We start from the raw sequence: 23,150 nt of genomic DNA, 5'->3' as shown, positions 1-23,150 counted from the left end.
GTGGGCACCTTGGACGGAGTTCAGCCTTGGGGGGAGCCCGGGAGCTCTGGGCCAACCTCCTCTGCGCATTACATCCAAAAGGGTTCAACGCGTCTTCTGCAGCACCGCGCCGAGCAGCCGAGCCGAGGGGGGGGTGGTGGTGGGAGTGTCGGGGAGGAATGGGAGGAGGGCGCGCCAAGTTGGGGAGAGCCAAAAGGTAGAAGAACGGCCTGAGGGCCCCTTTGGCACCGAAGAAATGCGAGGCTGTTGGAATCTGAATCAAGATCGTCTTTTTAAAAAAGCAAAATCCAAACCGCACGCTTCCTCCAAGGCAAACGGTAGCCGAGGGCAGGGGTCAGCACGGCGGAGAGCAGCCCAGGCGGCCCGGGCGGCGGAACCCGCGGGCGGAAGAGAGCGCACCTGCAGGCCCCAGCACCGCGGACAGCGGCGGCGGCCCGCGGCCCGCGCCGCTCCACCTGGCCCGGAGAGCCTGCGTGCGCACTCGGCCTGGCCGGGGGCCGTCAGCACCGCGGACAGCGCCCCGCGGCTCCCACCGCAGCTCTCACCTGTGCTCGGCGCGCGCCTTCGCCGCCCCCCTTCCTTTAAAAAAAAAAAAAAAATCGAACTTGTGTCACTTTTACTTTGGGGCTGGCTTTTTTTTTGTTGTTTCTCTCTCTCTCTCTCTTTTTTTTTTCGTTGTGTTGTGTTTTTTTTTTTTTTTAAAGGGGACTCACCCACGTGTCCCCGGAGTGATGACGCTGATTGGCTCCGGTCGATTTTGGGGGTGATGTCACGGCTCCACAAGCCGCGGCCCGATTCTTTTCCAGTTTGATTAAAAGAGACACTGAATTAATTACAGCACAGACCTGTTTACCGGCGATTTCCACACAGTTTGCTTTCATTAGGTCGGCGATGACGCCCCTAATGAAGATGATTAGCTGAGGGGGGCCGAGGCCGGTGGGAGGAGGGCCAGCCCGGCTGCGTGGCCTGTAGTTGGGATGAGCGGCCTTGAAAGCCTTTCCGGAGCCTGTCCACAATTATTCAAGCTACTCGACCGAGCTGCGGTCGTAAATCCCTTTCCTGCCTCCGGTTTTTCTTCCTCATCCCACAGAAAGGCAGCAAAACCCAATGGAGGAAAGACTGGCGTGCGTAGGGAATCCCTTTCCTAGTACGAAAAAGAATTTAAAATTTTGTTTTCTGGGTGTTTTGTTTGGGTTCTAGATCTCTCTCTCTCTCTCTCTCTCTCTCTCTCTCTCTCTCTCTCTCTCTCTCTCACACACACACACACACACACACACACACACACGCATGCAGGACATGGCAATCCTCTCCTTCTGGCCTCTGGGCCGGCTGTCCTGGAGCAGAAGGTTAAGCCTGATGTCTTTCAGAGAAGACACCCCAGCGCTGCCTTACTGGGAGGCAAGAGTAAGAGTTGAGCCGTGGGAAAGATCAAGTCTAGAATGTTAAGGGGACCCACGGATATGACTATGGCCCGAAGAAACAAAGAAAGCAGTGACCTCTTCATCCCCAGCCAGTGGCCTCCCTGGGGCTCATGTCCTGAGAAGCTAGTGGGTTTTAGATACGTGTGTGTGTGTGTGTGTGTGTGTGTGTGTGTGTGTGTGTGTGTGTGTGTGTTTTATGTACCTCTAGACAGGACAATGCAAGTTTTGAGCTGGCACAAAGATGACGAAGATGTCTAAGGTCAGCTTGGTAGTCAGCGCCCAGCCATGGCTGGCCTGGGTTCTATTTTCAAGGCAGGGCTGAAAATGAAAACACCAAACACGGCCTTTTCCCCTTCGCCTCTGGACACCACTACTGCGCTCTAGTTCCGCGACTTTTGGGGGTCAGCCTCTGGTAGTGCCGGGGCCCAAGACCCCAAAGTAGCTGCAACGGATGGCGCCTGGATTCTCTGCGCTCAGCCCCCGGACCGACGGCGTCCACGACGGAGCACAGCTGCGCACCTGTGCAGCAGGGGCCCGAGTGGCCAGCCCAGCAGCTCGCGGGGAGCCCAGACTTTCCCTTTAGGCGCGCTCCTACCCCTCGTCCTGGGCCCTTGGGAAACTATTTGAGGCCCGCGTCCGGCTAGGCGGGAGTCCGAGGCCGCGGTGGAATCGTTAAGCGCCGCCGCATCCAGCAAACGCGTTCTCCGGCCGTGAGTGGCCCCTCGCAGCGCGCAGAACGGAAACTTTGTCCTCACCCGGGCTGGGCCGCCGGCGGCCTCGCGCCCCGCTCCCCCGCGCTCCCTCTGCTCCTGCCGGCAGATTGGAAGCGGCCTCGCCGCCGGCCGGGCTGGGAGCGGAGGACCCGCTGCTCCCGGGGGACGGCGGAGGGCCAGGCTCGGCTGCAAGCTGTCGGGGAGGCGGGAGGGCGGGGGCACCCGGCCGGAGCTCGGCCGCCCCTGCGCTGGGTGCCTCCCGCCGGGCCTTGCTTGTCTTTCTTTTCAGTTTGGTGGATGGGGGTGAGAGTCATAAATCACCGTGAGCGGGTGTCTCGGGGGCCTTCCTTGCCAGCCTCCCGCTTGGGCTTCTCTCCTGCTGCAAGCGGGTCTCTCTTCGGCTGCCGGTTGCCTACACCTCCGCTGCTTCTCATCTCAGGAGGACCCTCATCTTTCGTAGCACCCTAAGTCCACATGAGTCGAAGACATCCCACTCTTTCGGGTCCTGTAAACATTGCTGCGGCGGCGGCCGGCCGGCAAAGAGCTGCGGTTTCTGTAGATATCATGTCTCCAGCCTCCTCTGCCTCATGGGCTCCTAACAGCTCCTGCCCTGGCCAGCCTTCTAGGTCTTAGACTTTGGTAGAGATCTCGGACCCAGCAAAAGTGAAGCCTATAGCTCACAGTTCAGAGTCCAAGCAGGCAGAGAGGAAATTCAGATCTCTCTTAGGGCAAGGGGAAAAATAAACCAGGCCGGGACTCAAGCTCTTGCAGCCCTAGCCGGCTTCTCTGTGCTTCTCCGAGGCCCAAGAACATTTAACAGCCAGTTAATATAACATCATTAGTATTGAATTATTATTGTAATATAAATTATTGTAATCTATAGCAATGTAAAACATGCTGTGTGGGGTGTTTCGTCTGGAATTTAGGGTCTAGCCCTCTTTCACATGACTGCTTCTTTCCAACTCTGGTGTTGACCAGAGGTACTTCTCCAGCCTCCATCATCTGGCAGGCTCTTGATCCCAGCCTGTTTGAAGCAGCCTGAAGGAGATACGGGAAATTTTTACCAAGTGGTCCAGACAGTCTGGATCCAATGCACTCACTCTTCAACGGGGAAGCCTGCTTGACAGGGAGGGGTGTCCGGACTTGGAGGTCCTAAGTTGTTGGGTGTGAGCCTCTGCGAGTTTTCCAACCTCTCGGAGTGCCCCCCACCATACACTTGTGTAGTGCACAGTAGGATGTCAACCTGCTTCCCAGACACCTGTCCTCCAGCACTTCTTGGCCCCCCCCCCCGAAGACTTTGGGGGACCTTGATGGAAGGAAGGAAATCTGATGAGCATTTCTATGGGACCAGTCAGTGTTACCCCCAGGATCCAGAGCTGTCACCCCAGCATCTAAATCTCTTCTTTCAGGCTTCCCACCCCAGACCCCGGAGATTTTCTCCCAGCTTCCCCACTTCCTCTAGCAATTCCTTGTTTCAAATTCCAGTCCCCACGTGCCCCCGCCCCGTGTGAAATTACCTCTCATAGATCCAGAGCCCCTCAAAACCCGAGAACACCCCACCAGAGAGGGTGGAGCCTGGGTAGACAGGTGTAAGATGGAGCTTCAGAAGCTGGCTCCCCTGCCTGCCTCTGAACTTGTCTCCTGCTAGGGGCTCGGGTTTCTCTTTATACAAAGGCACATACAGAGCCTTCTCCTAAGACGAGGGGGTGGGAGAGGCCTGTGGGTGTTATGAGCCGGCCTGGCTGTAGATTCCAGCCTTCTCCATCAGACCTAGGCTTGGCTGTGGGTCAGGGCTAGACCTGGAAGCTTCCTTTTCCCAGTTCCACCTCATCCCCCCCTTCTTCTCCCTCCCTCTTTCCCTCACACCACTCAGCCCTGGGATTGGACACAGGCTTGTTTCTGCTCTTTGTGATTACCTGGCTCTGCAGGCTGAGCCATACAGAGATGTTTCCGTGTCTTCGGAATGCCCCTGAGGTCTGTGCTAATATATATAAACAGCCGCTATTCAAGCTTTGGAGTCGCTGAAGAATGAGGCCAGGTGATTTTGAATACTGACTCAAGAACGGACCAGAGGGATTGGAATCCTAGCTCCAAATCTCAGACTGGGACCTAGTGACCCAGGCAAATCTTCATTTACGATGTTTATTTTATCCATCCTGAGTTTTAGATTTTTTATTTTAAATGATTGCACTTTAAATATTGTCTTTGTTGCTGAGTTATTTTGGTATTCCCTTAAAATCTGCATGTGCTCTATTCTGGGACCCTGAGAAAAGTCACTTTTCAAAAAAAGGGCAGGTTGCTTTCTGAGCCTTGTTTGTTTGGTTTTCTGATTTTCATTTTGTTTAGTCTTTCCATCTATAAAATGAGGCTGATGACACCCCATTTTCTGGGGTTCTTCAGAGGCATCTCCGAACTTGGTTCTGATCCTGAAGAACAGCTATTGTGCATTCATAGTTCCACAATTACGTCCCTGCCTGCAGACTAGAGGCCCCAGGCTCAGTTTCCCTCAGCCCAGGAGACATCCGTTCACCCTTTGCTCAGGACCTTCCTACCAAAGCCAGTTCTTGGGGCGGAGGATTGGGGGTGCAGTTTAGGCCTGAGGGTGTCTCTGTGCTCTCAGGCAGGTGGGTCTGAAAGACTCTGGACAAACAGCAGCCTTGAGGCCAGGCTGTTCTCAACTCTTTGTACTTGTTTAGGTCAAGGCTCTGGGGAGCTCCTGAAACCAGAGGAACACATTCTTCCCTTTCCTCCCTCCCTCCCTTTCTGCCTAGTCTGTGCTTCATGCCAGATGCCAGCAAGTCACAGGCTGTCACAGAGGGATCCCTTCTTGTATGCTCTATCTAAATAATCCCCTTCATAGTACTGAGCTGGGGCTTCCAAAGTGGAAGTGAATTTGCCTAATATGTGTGAGGCCCTGGATTCCAATCCTAGAACTAAAAGAAAAAAAAAAAAGCTTTGTAGATTTCCCAGCCATAGGTCCAAGTTTGTCATTTCCCTGCATCCAATGTGAGGAACTGGAATCAAAAGTCAGCCTGGGGCTGGGGACATAGCTCAGTGGTAGAGCGCTTGCCTTTCATAGGCAAGGCTCTGGGTGGGTTTGCAGGGAGCTAGCTTCGGTTTTCTGTTTGTTTCTCCCCCGCCCCCCTGCATATGTGTCTTCTTTCCCCGTAATGATAAGTCCAAACATCGAAGGATTTTCCCAGGGAAAGGAAATGAAGAAAGTAGAATGTTGTGGTCCACAAGGACAAGTGAAAGAGAAGGTACTAGGTTGAAGACACAGAGCAGTGTGGTCACAGTGCAGGCCCATCTCAGCACCAGAGCAGGAGTCTGCTTGCTGCTGCAGGGGGGTGGGGAGAGGGTCTGTCTGCACCCTCTGTCTGTAGTTTTAAAGCCAGCACTTAGCTGGGGTGCTAGGATGAACAGATTAAGAATGTCAAGCTGCCGGGCGGTGGTGGCGCACGCCTTTAATCCCAGCACTTGGGAGGCAGAGCCAGGCGGATCTCTGTGAGTTCGAGGCCAGCCTGGGCTACAGAGCGAGATCCAGGAAAGGCGCCACAGAGAAACCCTGTCTCGAAAAATCAAAAAACAAAACAAAACAAAAAACAACAACAACAAAAGAGTGTGCCAAGCCAGGGCTGGGTAGAGAGGTACATGCCTATTGTCTCGGTGCATGGGGGTGGGGCGGGGACAGCAAGTAGGAGGACAGCAGCTGGGGTTCTCAGGGAAACCTTGCCTAGGAAATAAAAAAAACAAGTGGTTTTGGAGACAGGTGACGTAGGCCAGGCCGGCCTTGAACTCAGAGAGATCCATCTGCCTCTGCCTCCTGAATGCTGGGATTAAAGGTGTGGCATGCTCAGCTTTTCAGGTTGGGTGGGGGTTTTTTGTTGTTGTTGTTTTGTTCTCTGTCCCCCCACACACACACACACACAGGGTTTCTCTGTAATAGTCTTGGCTGTCCTGGAACTAGCTCTGTAGCCCAGGCTGGCCTCAAACTCACTGAGATCCGCCTGCCTCTGCCTCCAGAGTTGCAGAGATTAAAGGCGTGCGCCACCGCCGCCCGGTTGGATGTTTTTTGTTTTTCTAGTGTAGTATTACACCTGGATCTCAGGAATGTCAGATCATGCAAGTGTTTTACCACTAAGCTACGCTCCCAGCTTGGAGGAGAACAAGCGCTCTCTGGACCTAGGGCCCTCTCTGGGAACTGGAATTGGATCCGGGACTATGACGTGTCTCCGGCAGGTGGCCGACATCCCACTGATCACAGTGCTATAGAAGTTATATTTCAGAAGCAGCTCCTTTCTTCTGGCCAAGAAGATTATTGTCTGGGGGATGGAGCTACAGTTCAGTTTAGTAGAGTGCTTACCTAGTGTGCTTGAAACTCTGGGTTTGATCTGCAGCACCAGGTAAAAGTATGGTGTGGCACATGTCTGTAATCCCAGCACTTGGGAGTTGAAGGCAGGAGGATCAGGAGTTCAGAGTTATTCTTGGCTAAGTAGAGGGGTCAAGGCCAGCCTGGGCTAAATGAGACCATAGGCTTCATGAGACCAAGTGTCAAAAAAGAAAAAATTCTCTAGCTATTCCAGAGATGGGGAGGATATGAAAGATACCAGTTTGGGATCTAGGGATTATATACTGTAGGCAGTGGGGCGGGGGTCAGCACAAGAGATGGGGTCCCACCATGATGGAAGCTTGTTCTGGTCTTGCTGCTGAGTGGCACTCCAGCCCCCACAGCTTCCCTTGACATTTCCAGGTGTTCTTCGGGTCTCTGCATTCTTTGGGAGCCCTTCTTCCAGGAGTTCCATCTCAACACTCCCGTCCCACAGGCCCACACCTGCTGGCCCTTCCTGCAAGACGCACATCTGCTTGGCACCCCCTGCCCCCACCTCAGAAGGCAGGCCCCAAAATTCTAAGCAGTCCAGGTTGGGTCCAGACCTCACGCCTCCCTGGGGCTCCTAGAAACTGTATACACACCAGGGCCAAGAAACCAGCTGGGGGGAAGAATGCTCCCAAATTCTAACTGATGGTGTTGAGGGATGGCCGAAACAGGGCCTCAAGGCTTACCTTCATGACACCTGTCCTCACACGGAACTATTGGAGGGGGACCTGGGATGGAAAGCTAAGTTCTTCTGATTTGCATGCACCCCTAGTTGAGAAGTCATTTTAGAGGCAGATTCTGGATGATATGTAGAACTCCCTTATTAAGTGAGTTCTAGTTTCTGTGTGTGTGTGTGTGTGTGTGTGTGTGTGTGTGTGTGTGTGTGTTTGTGTAGGTGTGTGTGTATATGTGTGTGGGTATGTATGTGTGTGTAGGTGTATGTGTGTATATAGGTGTGTATGTGTAGGTGTGTGTATATATGTGTAAGTATGTGTGTGCCTGTAGGTGTATGTGTGTGTACTTGTGTGTTGGGAGGGAAAAGGTAAGTGATTAACCTCAGATGTCAGGTCCTTGGGGGCCACCCACCTTGTTTTTTGAGACAGTCTTTCACTGGACTGGTGAGAGCTGGCCAAGCAGGCTAAGCTGTCTGCCCTGAAAGTTCCAGGGATCCACCTGGATTTATCTCAACACTGGGACTAGAAGATAGCAGACCCATGGGCTGGGTGTGGTGGCACACACCTCTTTAATCTCAGCATTTAGGAGACAAAGGTAGTCAAATCTCTGTGAGCTCGGGGCTAGCCTGGTCTACACGGTTCCAGGACAGAGCTATAGAGACTGTCAAGATGCAGGAGTCCTTATGCAAACAATTTTCTGACGTTGCCATCTCCCTATCCTGGGTTCTAGTGGCCATGAATCTGCCACCTGTGAGATTGTTGGTGGGACTGTGGTAGAGGAAGGTTAACCAAGTCAACAAAATGAATTCCAAGCCCCTGCAGGCTGGGGCCTTCACGGCCTCTATCCTGGATCAACAGGGCAGGCAGCTGCACCCCGACCCCAAGCCAGGTTCAAGTGGGAACAGGGCTTTGGCTAATGTGGCAGGATACTTGAAGCGGTGAAATCAGACCAGACCCAGATGTGGGGCTTTGACAAGCTCAAGTAATTGATGAGGTCGGAAGAATCAAGCCAGTGAAGCCCAAGATGCCCGGCCAAGACTCTCCACAGACTCTGCCTCTGGCTCTCCAGTGGGTGGCGCTGTAGGACAAGGAGCTGAGGGTCTTCACTGAGTTCCCTGATCCTGAGCATGACCCATGGGGACAGCACCCAGGCGTAGTCATGGGCCTCACAGTGGCACAGTGTGCAGGGCAAAGGACAGCTGAATAAAGGAAAGACTTCAGGTGTGTGCTGGCCTACTCCAACCACTCACTGCCTCAGCGAGGTCCTGGGGAAAGCCAGTCTGGTACTGCTGGCTCTTCTGTCTATGCCACATTAAGGCTAACCCCACCCTTAATAACTTAAAGCCCAATTTTTGGGGGGACGGATGCTTAGGAAAATTATCTGGCTTCTGATACAGCTGCTCCTCCTGCTGAAAGCTGGCCCAATCCCAAGTACCTTTTCCTTGCCCCCTGAACATGGGCTCATCCAACATCGGTCTTAGGACTCACTCACCCCCAGTGTGTTTTAGAACAAGAAACCAAAAACTCACGTTTATCCAGTTTATTGTGTTATCACATCCTATACATTCTTTAAGGGTCTGCTTTCTAACTCAGGGGTGATGGAGCAGGATCCTGCCTCACACTCAGGCTCAGAGGTTAGGACACTTGCTCCGGATCATGCTGCCTGCACAGCAGCCTGATTTGCTGGCTCTGTGTCTGACCCCTGTCTCTGGTTCACCTCTGTGTCTCCACCCTGCTCGGAGACTCAGGATGGCTTTAGCCAAATGAGATGGGAGTCTTGTTTCCCTCTGGGAGTGAGAATAGTGTTCAAACACATAGGTGGGGTAGGGCCCTTCACAGCCTTACTGCACCAGGTTCCCAGGGGGTCAGTATGGGTTGCTAATGGACTGCAGCATAGGTGTGTGTGTGTGTGTGTGTGTGTGTGTGTGTGTGTGTGTGTGTGTGATGTGTGCATGCATATGTACTGCATGTGTATGTGTGTGTAGGTGTGTATGTGGTGTATGTACCAATATGGAAGCCTACTCAGATTTGTGTACAGAACCCTCCAGGACCAGGGGAATCTCCTATCAGTGGCCACAGTACAGACATCCCTGAACACCTACCAGGTGCCCAGCCTGTCACCCGTGGGATTTGGCTGTGGTCTGAGATCCCTGATGGCAGTGGTGTCCTCCCTCTGGAGGGAAGACAGACAGTAAGCCAGTAAAGAAACTGGAGTCTTGATTTAGTGGGGTCGTGTGCTGCAGAGAATCCACACAGGCAGGTGTGGATTTACCTGGGGCTGTGGGAGGAGGAGATAAGATCTGAAAGACAAGGAAGAGGCAGGTGACAGTGTGGACCTCAGGTGCAGCAGGGAGGGAAGAAAATAAGCATTGAGCCTGAGGCAGAAGTGAGTGGGGGGGGGGGGGAGACGGAGGTGATTCAGGGACGGCTCAAGTAGGAAGAGACTCAGTGATGGGCCTGGGGACCTTCCCTCTGGACCTTGGCTTTTCCTTCAGAAGCCACAGAACTTGAAAGCCTGCTCTAGAGCAAGGCTTCTAAGGAGCTGGGAAGCAGGGAGCGGCTGGGAGCTTTCTGAACTTCTCTGAGTTGGGATGTAACTCAGGTGCAGGGAGCAGAGCTGGAGGGAGAGAAGGCCGCTGAGGCTCCAGCTTTGAAGAAAACATCGACAGGATCCAGGTGAATCACAGTTCCATATTTTTCTTTCATTTCTTCCTTCCTTTTTCTTGTATTTTTTTTTCAAGTCAGGGTCTCACTATGTAGCCCTGGCTGTCCTGGAATTCACTTCGTGGACCAGGTTAGCCTCGTACTCACAGAGATCCTCCTGCCCCTGCTTCCCTAGTGCTGGGATTAAAGGTGTGTTCCACTATGCCCAGCTTTTCTTTCTTTCTTTCTTTTTTTGGGTGTGTGTGTTGGGGCAGGGGAGGTTCCTAGATAGGGTTTCTCTGTGTAGCCCTGGCTGTGCTGGAACTCACTCTGTAGACCAGGCTGGCCTCAAACTCACAGAGATCTGCCTGCATCTGCCTCCTGAGTGCTGGGATTAAAGCCCCTGACTGGCTTCTTCTTTTTTTCTAAGACCATGTTCCACATAGCCCAGGCTGTCCTTGGCTTACTATGTAACTTTGATTTTTATGCCTCTATGTCCCAAGAGCTGGGATTATAGATGTGTGCCTCTGTACCTGTTTCATGCCATCCTGCGCATGGACCTCAGGGCTTTGTACATGATGGGCAAGCCCTCTACCAACTGAACTACACCCAAGCTTGTGGTGGATGAGATGTGAGAGATGAAGGGACCTGAGCAAAGTAAGGTTTGAGCTTTAGGAGCTGGATGCATGGTGTCACTTATGACATGTGAGGACAGAGGAAGCAGATTTGGGGAAACAGTGTTCTGTATATTCAGGGTTAGTTAGAGGTGAATACATGTCCCAATTCAGGCACGAGGCAGGCAGGGGCACAGGTAAGTCCTGAGAACTTCAAGTTGCCTGGGCCTCTGCGGTGGTTTGAATAGGAATGACCCCCATAGGCTCATATATTTGAGTGACTGGTCATCAGGGCGTGGTACTACTTGAGAGGCATTAGGACGTGTGGCCTTGTTGGAGGAAGTGTGTCACTGGGGGTGGGTTTGGGGTTTCAAGTACTCAGGCCACACTCAGTGTCTTTTTCTTCCTGCTGCCTGCAGATGTGGATGTAGAACTCTCAGCTACCTCTCCAGCACCGTGTCTGCCTGCCTGCCTCCATGATGACAATGGACTAAACCTCTGAACTGTAAGCCAACCGCAGTTAAATGTTTTCCTTTATAAGAGTTGTGTGGCAGATCCAGGGAGGCTACATAGCAGGGGGGACCCTAGGATGACTGTGGCTTATAATAAGTTTTGGTTTTACTCAATCATTGGGCAAGCTACCGTGAAACATTTTACTATTAGGATAAGAATTTGTACTGTATCAAGCTGATAATAGAAAATAAAATTAAATTAAATAAAAAAAAAAGAGTTGTGTGGTCATGGTGTCTCTTCCCAACAATAGAACACTGCCTAGGACAGGCTCTTAGAGTCCCCAAAACTGGCCTGTCTGAGGGAGGGCTCTGTGGGCATGTGTAGAAGTTGGCATATTTTGAAAGTCTCTGTATAGCAACACCCACATCTGAAATTAGTTCCCTTCCCTTTACAGTTTGCTTTCAAATAAAGACTCATGGCGAAGAGGGCAAGTCATCTTTTATATTTAAAATAAATCAGTTTGTAATTTGTGAGGAGAAGCCAAAGGCACCGGGGAAAGATGGGATTCAGGTACTGAGGTATTCCACCTCTGGAGTCCTCCAGTCCCCTGCCCCCACACAAGGCACCCTCCTTTGGAGGGGTGAGCGACATCCAGGTAGTCTTAAGAAGTCCATGCTGGTCTGTGTGATTGACAGGGCCACAGCACTGAGGGCGGGGGCTGGCCCTGAGTAATGAACTGCAGGCTCTTTCTGCTGTCAGGGGTCCCAGAGAGAGAATCCCACCATGTCGAGACCCCAGACATCCCCAGAAGGGCAATTAAAACTCATGTTTGGAATATGAAATGAGGGCTTTCAAAGCCTGCTGGGGTTACACTTTCTGCAGGAATATACAGGTCGCTCTTGGCGCCTGGTAGTCAGGGCTGTGAAATTGACTCATAGCCTGGATTTGTTTATTTATTTTAAAACTTCCTTGTGATTTTGGTTTATCTAGTAAGGCTTGCAAAGAGGCAGAGTGGGTCTCCTGGAAAAGGAAGAGGAAGTGGAAACAGAAGGAGAAATGGACGAGGAGAAAGGCAGAAAGAGGAGAGGAGGAGGTGGAGGTGGAGGAGAGTGAGGAGGGGGGTGGTGGCTCCCTAGGCAGAGGGAAATTGGGGGTGAGACAAGACAGAAAGGTTGGGGGGCTGGAGGTTCTTATAAAAAAATAAGACTTGAATCTGAGGTCCCTGTGGCAAAGAGCTGTGTCAAAATGTGGGCGTGTCTTCTGGGGTCGAGGGGGAGAAATAGGAGTTCTTCGGGGATTTTTCTACCGCGCCAAGGAGGCTCCTCCTGTGGGGAGGGCTAGGGGTGGGTGTAGTTGCCCATCCGCAGGGTGCCCTGGCGCACGGCACACTCTTCCTTGTGGGCCTTCAGAGCTCGCTGGCGATCAGCCTCAGTGGGGAATGTAGCAAGATGGGGACCCACCTGTGGACAGAGGGAAATGACAGGTGCCTGAGGCTCAGTTGAGACGCTCCTGTGCTCCCCCATCCCTCCCCAAGCCTCAACCCCAGAGCAGTAATGGAAGCAGCTATAGTGGGGCGGGGGGGGGGGGCGGGGGGAGGCAGAACAGTGCTGGCCCTAGCTCTGGGCCTGGGAGAGACAGGCAAAGGTAGCAGGGACAGTGGCTGCCAGGTGGCAGCAGCTCCTAGGTTGTCCTTTCCAGGTTATTGCTAGGGAAGCGGTGTGTCCAATAGATGTCACCCCACAGTGACCGCGGTTGACAATGACTAGGACCTGGCAACCTTCACATGGTGATTTTCTACCATTTAGCCCCCTCTAAAAAGAGCCAGGAAGATGGTTCAGGGAGTAAAGGCGCTTGCTGCCAAGCCCGAGTTCTACCCTGAGGAACACCACATGACGGAAGATGAGAACTGGTTCCAGCGAACTCCTCCACAGGTGCATTACACACAGATCCTCGAACACACAGACACACACACAAACACACACAGAGAGAAAGAGAGAGAGAGAGAGAGAGAGAGAGAGAGAGAGAGAGAGAGAGAGAGAGAGAGCACATTCTTTCCCCAAGGGGACAATCTAAGTTCTCCTCTCCTGTGTGGACAAGACCCTCAAGAGTCCCAGAGCCAGAGTGCAGGGACATGTCACCTCACAATGTAGGAAAATGACAAACAGGAGGCATGTAGGAGGGCTGGGCATGTGGCTCATGCTTGCCTAGCATTCGAGATGCCCTGGGTCTCATTCCTGGCACCAAATAAAACCCAGCCTGTAATCCCAGTACGTGAGAGGCAAAGGCAGAAAAATCAGAAATTCAAGACCATCCTTATCTTCACAATGAGTTTAAAACTAGCCTGGGCTACAGGAGACCATGTCTTGTCTCAAAGTAAAACAAAACAAAATAAAATGTAAGAGGGAGACAAATTTAAGAAGTGACAACTTCTGCACTTAAGATTGTGTCTTGGGACACTGGGTTGTAGCTCAGGCTGAGAGTATTGGCTTGTGCGAGGCTCTGAGTTCATAACCAATGTCACAAAGTGCAAAACTTTAAAAGGGGAGGCCCTGCAGAGATGCCTCTGCAGTTCGGAGCATTTGCTCATCTTGCAGAAGACCTGAGTTTAGTTCCCAACACCCACATGTTCACTCACGACCTGTAACTCCAGTCTCAGGGGATCCAACACCCTCCTGTGGCCTTCTTGGATACCAGGTACACATGGTACACAGGTAACATGCAAGCAAAACACTCACACACATACAAATAAAAACTTTAAATCTAAACCCAAAAAGAGGCAGGGTTTAATGCTACCAGCTGCTCAGCTTGCTCTTGTCTCTCCAGAAGCAGTGGCTGAGAGCCTGCCTCCTCTTCTGCTGCCCCTGGACTGGTTAGTTCCAAATGCGGGGAGACCCCACCCACCAATACAATGTCCCCAACATGGCATTCCTCCTTGGGATACCCTCAGGACAGGAAGGGTGTAGGCTCTAGCTGTCCATTGATAACTTCTATGTGTTTTCTCGCCCTCACTCATTCACATCTATTGAACACAGCTCTGGGGCGGACGCAGGAGCATGACCGTGATCAAGGAAGACTCAGATCTGCCCTTCTGGAGCTGACAGTCCTGCAGGAGAGCAAGGGTCTCCCAACAACTTCCAGCCTACTTCGTTACAGTCAGCGAGGGCGGGTGACTACAGTGATAGACAGCATCCTGAATCCAGGACTTGGTGGGTTCAGAGGAGAGGGCCTGGAGAAGAGACGTGGGGAGAGCCAGAAGAATGTGCAGGGCTTTTCTAGGCAAAGCGGGGGCATGCCTGCCTACCCAGCTCAGTTACACTTCAAGTTCAAGATGGGCTGGGGTGGCTGGAGTAGAGGGCCAACATGGTTTTGTACTGTCAGGAGCACTGGTGGCTTCAGGATAATGCAGGGCCTCAGACATGAGGTCCTCATCAAGAACCCAGGCCAGCGTCAGCCTTGTAGGTGCTGGTGCTTTCAGAAGCCAGAAGAGTTTGTCAGATACCCTGGATCTGGGGTTACAGGTGGCTGTGAATCCCTGGAAACTGAACTTGAACTTGGGTACTTGGGTCCTCTTAAAGAACAGCAAGCTCTCTCTCTCTCTCTCTCTCTCTCTCTCTCTCTCTCTCTCTCTCTCTCTCTCTCTCTCTCTCTCTCTCTCTTTGTTTTTTTGAGACAGGGTTTCTCCGTGTAGTTTTGGTGCCTGTCTTGGATCTCGCTCTGTAGCCCAGGCTGGCCTCGAACTCACAGAGATCCGCCTGGCTCTGCCTCCCGAGTGCTGGGATTAAAGGCGTGCGCCACCACCGCCCGGCTATCAGCAAGTTCTTTTAACAGCTGAGTCATCTCTCCCTCTCCAGCCCATCCAACTTATATTGTGACAAGGTCTCCCACTGCACCCAGAGCTCACCAATTAGCAAGACCAGGGGTCTGCCTGCCTCGGAAACCTCCCCTGCCCAGGACTAGGGAAACGGACATATACAACCACAAGTGGCTTCTAAACAGTGCTTCTGGGAATTAGAAACTCGGGTCCTTATGCTTGGCAACAGGCACTTTACCAACCGAGCCAGCTCCTCAGCATCCTCTCACAGCCTTCCTGCAGCAAAAGGTGAGAGAAAAAAAACAGGAAGGACGATGCGGGGAGTCTCCGGCTTGGTGCCCAACATGCAAGGAAACCAGTCCTCAGGGCAGCGCTGGTCCAGGGCTGGCCCCATGGGAACGGATGACAGAGAAACCTTTCCCTTCCAAAAGACAGCTGAAGCTTCTCAGGAAAGTGGTCCAGTGAGTCTCTGGGCCTTGGGCACCAGCTGAGGGGTCATCCAGTAGCTCATTCTGAGGTCTCCCAGTCTCCAGGAGGCCTTATGATCATAGAGTCTCTGTCCCTAGTGACTGGTTATCAGTCCATTTTGCCTTTTAAAATACAAGCATTTTATTCCTAAGTGTGTTTCCATAATAGTAATAACTTATGCACAGTTTTACAAAATGCTTAACATTATGCAAAATAACTTTCCATGTTGTTATAATGTCACTGTAAAAATAATTTTCCTTCTTCCAAGAAGAGTGTTCTGTGGGGACATGGTGGCACATTCCTATAGTCCCAGCTGCTGGGTAGGCTAAGGCTGGAGTACAGACCTGAGGCCAACTGGAAAAACTGATGAAACCTTGTTTATTATTATTATTATTATTATTATTGTTGTTGTTGTTAAATAGTTATTTACTCTTATTTCTTTTAATTTATTTATTTTTAGTTGCATTGGTATTTTGCCTGCATGTCTGTATGAGGGTGTCAGATCTAGGAGTTACAGCTAACTGCCATGTGGGTGCTGGGAATTGAACCCGGGTCCTCTAGAAGAACAGTCAGTGCTCTTAACCACTGGGCCATCTCTCCAGACCCTACTTACTCCTATTTTATGTGTATAAGTGAGTGCCTTGCTTGCACGTATGTGCATCATGAGCATGTAGTACCTGTGGAGGCCAGAAGAGGGTGTCAGGTCTCTTTGAACTCAAGTTATAGGCAGTCGTAAGCTGCCCTGTGGGTGCCGGGAACTGAAACCTGGTCTTCTGCAAGAGCAACAAGTACTTTTAATTTTTTTATTATTTATTTATGCATGTGAGTTTTTGCCTACATGTATGTCTGTGCACCACATGCGTGTGCCTGGTGCCCTTAGCAGTCAGAAGACGGCGTTGGATCCCCTGGAACTGGAGTTACAGAGCTGTCATGTGGATTCTGGGCATTGACCTTGGGTCCTCTGGAAGAGCACGCAGTGCTCTTAATCACCGAGCCATCTCTCCAGCCCGCAGCAATTGCCCTTGCCTGCTGAGCCATCTCCTCAACCCCTCAACCTTGTTTTAAAATAAATAAATATGGATGGGGAGATGAGTAAGGGGTAAAGGCACTCGCTGCCAAGCCCAGTGACCTGAGTTCCAACTTGGACCCCCACAGGAAGCTGAAAGAAGAGAACCAGCTTCACCAGGTTGTCCTCTGACCTCCACATGCATCTCCATCACACACACACAATAATAAAATTTAAAACCACGTGGGGCTTCCTAACACTGAAAAATAAAAGATCATTTTGAAAGAAAAAAGAAAGATGTGGCATGGCTGGACACATCTAATCCAGCACTCAGGTGGCAGCGGCGGGGGGACAGAGTTCAAAGCCAGCCAGGACAGGAGATGGCTTCCTCAACTGCTCCCCACCTTGGTGTCGAGACAGGGTGTCTCACTGACCCTGGAGCTCACCATTTCAGCTAGGCTGGCTGGCCAGTGAGCTCCGGGGATCCACCTGTCTCCACCTCCTCAGCAATGGGGTTACAAGCACCTGCCACTACACCTGGCTTCTTCATGTGTGTCCTGGGGATTCCAGTGTGGGACTCAGGCTTTTTCAGCAAGTACTTTAGCCACTGAGACATCTATCTCCCAGCCCAGAATAGTATTTTGTTGGTTGGTTGGTTTTTACATTGTGTATGTGTGTGCACACGCGCACATGGTGTGAGGGTAGAGATGACAGGAAATCCCGAGTGTGGGTCCACTTTTTCTTTGATGCAGGGTCTGTCACTGGCCTGGAACTTTCCACAGAGGCCAGGCCAGCTGACTCCAGCTTCAAGGGATCTGCCTGTCTGTACCTATCTTACCATCACCTAGCTTTTATACACAGGTTCTAGAGGTCTGAGGCAAATATCTTTACCAGCTGAGCATTTCCCAACCCTGACAAGAAGACACAGAGGAGGCCATGAAATGACAGAATAGAGGTTGGAATGCTGGACCTTGGCCCAGAAACGCCAGCAGCCACCAGAGCCTAGAGGAAGAGGCAGAATGGGCCCTCCCCTAGAACCTCTGGAAGAAGGCCATACCTTGCCTTTGGATTTCTCTTCTCCAGAACTGGGAGAGAATACATCTTTATTGTTTAACCTCCAAGCTTGGGTTGATTTGTTATAGGAACCTCAGAAAAGAACACATGCCTCAAGGCAGTCCTGGGCACTCCTGCCGGAGACGTAAGCTCCATGGGCCTATTCAGCTGACTCACATACTATAGAGAAGCCCTGTTAGAGACGTTCTTTTGTGGGGCCCAAGGAGATAACACAATTGGTATACTGGCTAGTTTTGATTGTCAATTTGACAGAATCAAGAAATTACCTGGAAAGAGAGACTCTCAGAAGGGATTGTCTAAATTGCTTTGGCCTGGGGGCATGTCTGTGGGAGATTACTTGATGTGGGAAGGCCCAGCCCACCGTGGGCAGCACCATTCCCTAGGCAGGGGATCCTGAACTGTTTAAGTGTAGAAAGAGAGCTGAGCACTAACAAGCTTGTGCTCATTCTCTCTCTGCCCTTGACTGTAACTATGACCAGCAACTTCAGGTTCTTACCTTAATTTCCCAGTAATGATGGACTGTCTGTGAGCTAAAATTATTTCTCCCTTAAAATTGCTTTTGTCAGTGAAAAAAAAAATTTTTTTTTGAGACAGGCTTTTTCTGTGTAATAGCCCTGGCTGTCCTGGAACTCACTCTGTAGACCAGGCTGGCCTTGAACTCACAGAGACCTGCCCGTCTCTGTCTCCAAGGGCTGGGATTTAAAGGTGTGCGCCACCATTGCCCGGCTTGACCATGTATTTTATCACAGAAACAGAATTGAAACTCCACAGTTGGTAGACTGCTTGCCTTTTGAGCATAAAGATCTGAGTTGGAGACCCAGCACCTGCGTACAAAGCCAGGGGTGGTGGGATGTATCTATAATCCCAATGCTAGAGAGAAAGAGACAGGATCTGGGGCTGACAATCTAGCCTGCTTGGTGAGCCCCAGGTCCCAGTTAGAGGTTCTGTCTCAAAAGTTAAGGCGAGTGGAGGGGGGGGGCTGGAGAGATGGCTCAGCAGTTGAGAGTACTTGCTGCCCTTGCAGAAGACCATGAGTTTGGTTTCTAGTACCATATGGCAGCCCATAACCAACTGTAACTCCAATTCCAGGGGATCCAGTGTCCTTTGCTAGCATCTAAGGGCACAGCACACATGTGATACACTTACATACATATAGGCAAAACATATGCATAAAATGAATATATATATATATATATAACAAATATAAAATAAATTGAAACTTTAAAACACTAACACCCACACACAAAGACATGTTCATTTTGCAAACTCGACTTACCAAACAATCCCACTGAAGCAGAAACATGCATCAATCCATCCATCTAGAGTACATTTATTAAGCACTAACTGTCTACTGAGAATAGTTAAGCTTACACCTCTTTGTTGCTGTTTTTTTATTTTTTTGAGACAGGGTCTCTCTACATAGCCCTGCCTGTCCTAGAATTTACTATGGTAGACCAGGCTGGCCTTGATCTCAGAGAGATCCACCTGCCTCTGCCTCCTGAGTGCTGGGATTAAAGGTGTTGTGCCACCATGCCCAGCTAAACTCACCTGTCTTACCTGTCATCAATCTGAGCTGACTGGGCTTGCTGACTGGGTATGTGGGTTATGGGAAGTCCTTTTCAGAGACTGGCCACAGGCATCCCTCACCTGCTCTGCCCTCAGTAGCACCAGGCTAACTCTGGGGCAAGCCACAGCATACCACTATGGGCCAGTCCCTGCACTGGATTCACCTACAATGGGAGCTTGGGCGAGCATGCACACGTAGCCAAGGGTTCCTCGAGGCATGGTCTTATTTCAGCATGAGGCCTGGTCCTGGAGAAGTGTTTAAACAGGGTGGACCCAATAAAGAGAGGAGGGGTTGGATAAAAAGGATATAATTCATGTGACCTCGGGTGGTCGGTGAAGGTGGACCTCGGAGTATTGGGAGGGGAAGGTAGACTCTAGGAGGGAAATAGTGTCAGCAGAAGGAAGAGTTAATGCCTCCTGGGCTTGGAACAGCCTGAGGAGTGAGGCTCAAGGGACCTGCTCAGGGGCCAGCCTGGTAGCTCACCTGGAAGCCAATTCAAGTAAATAGGCCTCTAGAAAGAGGAGGGGACTGAGGGTGTGGCTCAGCTGACAGAGTGCTTGCCTAGCATGCGTGAGGTCCTAGGTTCCCCCAGCATTGCATCAGCTGGGCACGGTGGCACACGCCTGTAAATCCTAGCACTGGGAGGCAGAGGCAGGAGGATCAGAGGTTCAAGGAAGGCTTTGGGGTTAAGCTCTTGTCTTTTTCAATGGCTCCCCTTACAAAGGAGCCACTTTCCACCCAGGAGGATCCCATTAAGCATCAGCCTGAGAGCCCCTGCATGCCATGACCCTGAGGCCCTGTGGAGTCAATGATGAAGAACGGTGGAGTAAGGAATTCCTTCTGAGATGCTTCTAAATTAAGCCATCTGCAGCCTGTCTCCGCCTGGAGCTAAGAAACTGTAATGGCTTTGGCAGGAGACAGCTTTGCTGAGTGGAGCTCTGAGCCCCTCTGAGGTCAACGCAGGTAAATAAGAGGTCTTGCACCGGAACTGGCAAACTGGTAACCCTACCCCTGGTCAACAAAGGGGTCGCCCTGCTTAAAGGCAGGGTACTACACAAATCTAAACATTTCTCAAAGATGGACTTGCCAGTCTTTGCCACAGGGCCCACAAAGGAAGACAGGACAAGCCTTGCCCATGCTGCCCAGCGACACAGTTGCTAAGCACACAATTGCTGAATTACAGTTTACACCAGAGCTGTTAAATGAGACCTAACTTTATGTGGATAGGCAGGGTCTCTAGAGAGGATGAGGAACATTGCCCAGGGGAAGGGAGAAGAGAAATGTCCCAGACAGGAGGGATTAACCCAAGGTCTGAGGTGGGAGGAATTTGGGCAAATGAAAGCAAGTGTGGCCTGGGTCAGTGAGCCCAAGCAGGGAGCTGAGGGCAGATACCAGGGTAGATTTGTCCCCAGTGTGTGTGTGTGTGGCGGGGGTGTGTCACCATTCCCTCACAGGCAGTGAATGCCCTTTGTTCTCTGCAGCTGGATCGAATAAAAGATTCCCAGAAACGGGGAGGGGGGCGGGGGGGGGGGGGGGTTTGGCAGAATCCTCGGGAAAACAGTACGCTACAGGTAGAGAACTCCTGGCTCGGCCGGCCGGAAGCAGAAAGCAGATCTGAGTCTCCAGTGAGCCTGGAGAGGAGGAGCCCGAGCCGGCCTGCCCTGCGCCCTCTGGGCTCCGTCATGCCCCGCTTCCCCTGGGCTCCACCTGCAGGCAGCCACACTCTTCTAATAGGCTCCGAGGAGCAGGTTCCAAACCGGGTGCCTCCTCGATCCCTTGTGCCGTTGATGTTGCCGTAATGTTGTCCTCGGATTCGCTGTTCATTCTCCTGCTTCCACGAGTTAACAGTTGTTCTTTCCCCAGTCTCTACAGCTGTCTGCTTGGCCAATTACCCTTTCATCTGAATGTTTTTCTGCTATCAGCGCGCCGACAACAACATCAGCAATTTGCCTCTAGATCTCTTCTGACTCCTCTTGCAACTTTCGACTATTTTTACCATTCCCTTACTTATTTATTCGTTTGTTTGTTTGTTTGTTTGTTTGTTTCGTTTTGCGGTCTGGACCACAGTTTCCGCTCCTCCTTTCCTCCCAGCACCCCCACCCCACCCCCCACCTCCCCCACCTGCTATCCACTCCTCCTCCTCCTCCTTTCCTCTTCAGAAAAGGGCGGGCCTCCCATGGATATCAGACAGCCATGGTACATCGAGTTGCAGTGAGACTAGGTGCCTCCTCTCCTGTTAAGGCTGAATGAGGCAACCTGGTAGGAGGGAAGGGTCCCCAAAGCGGGCAACAGTCAGAGACAGCCCCTGCTCTCGCTGTTAGGAGTCCCACAAGAAGACCAAGCTACACAACTGTAACATACAAACCATGCCCTTTCACAAAACGCTTTCTGAGAATATAATCACATCCTCTTCCCCTGTCATTCTCTTTTAACCCCCCTCAATACCTAGCCCAGGCTAGCCTTGAACTCACGTTATACCTGAGGATGACCCTGGACATCGGATCCTCCTGACTCTGCTTTCCAAGTTCAAGTACAGGTGTGCACACCACCACACCTCATTTAAAACATTTTTTCCTTGGGCCAAGTTTATTCTGTGAGAGAGTATATATTACAGACGTGCGGACTGAGACGGCCGGACCAGCGGAGGAGACCTGTGTGCAGAGCCACAGAGATGAGGTAGAGCTGGCCAGGGAAGGGGATGAGTGCCCTGTGGTGATGGAAGCACAGGCGGAAGCAATGAGCAGCTGGCTGCCAGAGTGGAGGCCTCCATGGCCAGCAGACCCAGGGACATGGCATCTGGAAGTGACATGCAGAGAGGGACACACCACTCCAGGCCCATCGGATCAGCAATAGCAGTGTCTGATACTAAACACAGGGATGTTTGCTAGTTGGTTGCAGTGAGGAACACTTGCAAACCCACCAATTGGGAAGCCGAGAAGTATTGAGGTTGAGACCAGCCTGTGCGGTCCAGAGAGACCTCATCTTAGCAAAAACGGGAGGCTGGCCACACGGTGCAGTTGGTAAAGTGCTCGCTGCCCAAGCATGAGGACCTGGATTCAGGTTCCCAACAGCCGCACAAAAGCCAGGTGTGATGGCGAGTGCCTATAATCCCAACACTGGGGGAGTGGACACGGCAGAGCCTGGGTGCTCATTGGCCGGTCAGTCTAGCTGAAATGGTGAGCTCTGGGTATAGGGAGAGACTGTCTCAAAAATAAGGTGAAAAGCAGCAGAAGAAGTTGACCTCTGCCCTCCATGCAGGGACATACACAGACATAGGAGAGTGTGCCTCCTCCCATACGAGACACACACACACACACACACACACACACACACACACACACACACACACACGAACTTTCATCTGCTAGTGGTTAGTGAGGGACTAATTGGGGCCACTTCGGGAGGAGTTGGGACTCTAAGATAGGACTTGATCACAGCCCATGAATCAGGGGGTTCACATCACATGGGAACCTAGAGAGACGTTTCAGAGTGTCCACTAAGAGTTATATATGAGGCAGCTTCATGGTGACATGGAATGACCACTGGAACCCGGAGCACACCCCCTTGATGGACCAGGCCAATGGAACCTGACAGACTGAGGCTGTGGATGCTCGTCTGCCTAAGTGAACACTGCAGAGGGCCTCTCCAGCATGGCAACCCCTCGCCCCATACAGCTCTTTAAATGCCAGTGAACTAAATCAAATAAAGCCATGGATTCAGCTCATCAGTGGCCCCATCCATACTGCACAGGCTGGGTGCCCGAGTGGCCAGTAGCCACTGCAGTGGGTAGGATTCTCCAGAGCAGCCCAGCTCCAGAGTTATCTGAATCAACTTGGAGATGCTTCAAAGCCACGAGGTTGTAAGAAAATTATCACAGAAAATGGCTACAGACTAGAACACAAGCAAGACGACATCTAAAGATCTATTTTTATTTTATGTGTATGAGGTTTTTTGCTTGCGTGTATGTCTGTGTACCATGTGCATGCAGAGCTGGCCCAGGCCAGAAGAAAGCGTCAGATCCCTGGAATTGGAATTGTTAGTCACCATGTGGGTGCTGGGAGGAACTCAGGTTCTCTGGAAGAGCAGCCAGTGCTCTGAAAGGCTGAGCCATCTCTCCAGCCTCACTTTAATGTGAAAAACGGAAGACACATAAAGACATGCAGTGTCAGTCAAGTGCATACGGTCTTTGGCTGCCTGAGTGTTCCTGCTCAAGGTCAAGGGCAGATAGCATTTTGCTTTCTCCTCCTCCTCTCTTGCCTGCTCCATATCTTCTTTAGCTTGAGCCTCTGCTGCAGATGGGGAGTTTAAGCAGTCACAGTGGGGTTCCTCTG

At 51.5% G+C, this 23,150-nt stretch overlaps 1 protein-coding gene across 1 annotated transcript in view; it reads right to left on the bottom strand.

The window, feature by feature from the left end:
• Positions 1 to 11,374: 11,374 nt before the first annotated feature.
• Positions 11,375 to 23,150, bottom strand: part of Cfap77 (cilia and flagella associated protein 77) — a 130,325-nt gene continuing 118,549 nt past the window's right edge. Inside the window, exon 6 of the mRNA XM_052725280.1 lies at positions 11,375 to 12,353. Coding sequence (XP_052581240.1) covers positions 12,231 to 12,353 — 123 coding nt within the window. The 3' untranslated portion in view covers positions 11,375 to 12,230. The remainder of the gene's footprint in view (positions 12,354 to 23,150) is intronic.

This window comes from Peromyscus californicus, unplaced genomic scaffold (assembly GCF_007827085.1).
Source record: "Peromyscus californicus insignis strain IS unplaced genomic scaffold, ASM782708v3 Scaffold_7__1_contigs__length_154581171, whole genome shotgun sequence".
Classification (NCBI taxonomy): domain Eukaryota; kingdom Metazoa; phylum Chordata; class Mammalia; order Rodentia; family Cricetidae; genus Peromyscus; species Peromyscus californicus.
Note: the sequence above shows the minus strand (reverse complement) of the source record. Positions and strands in the feature narration are given on the sequence as shown.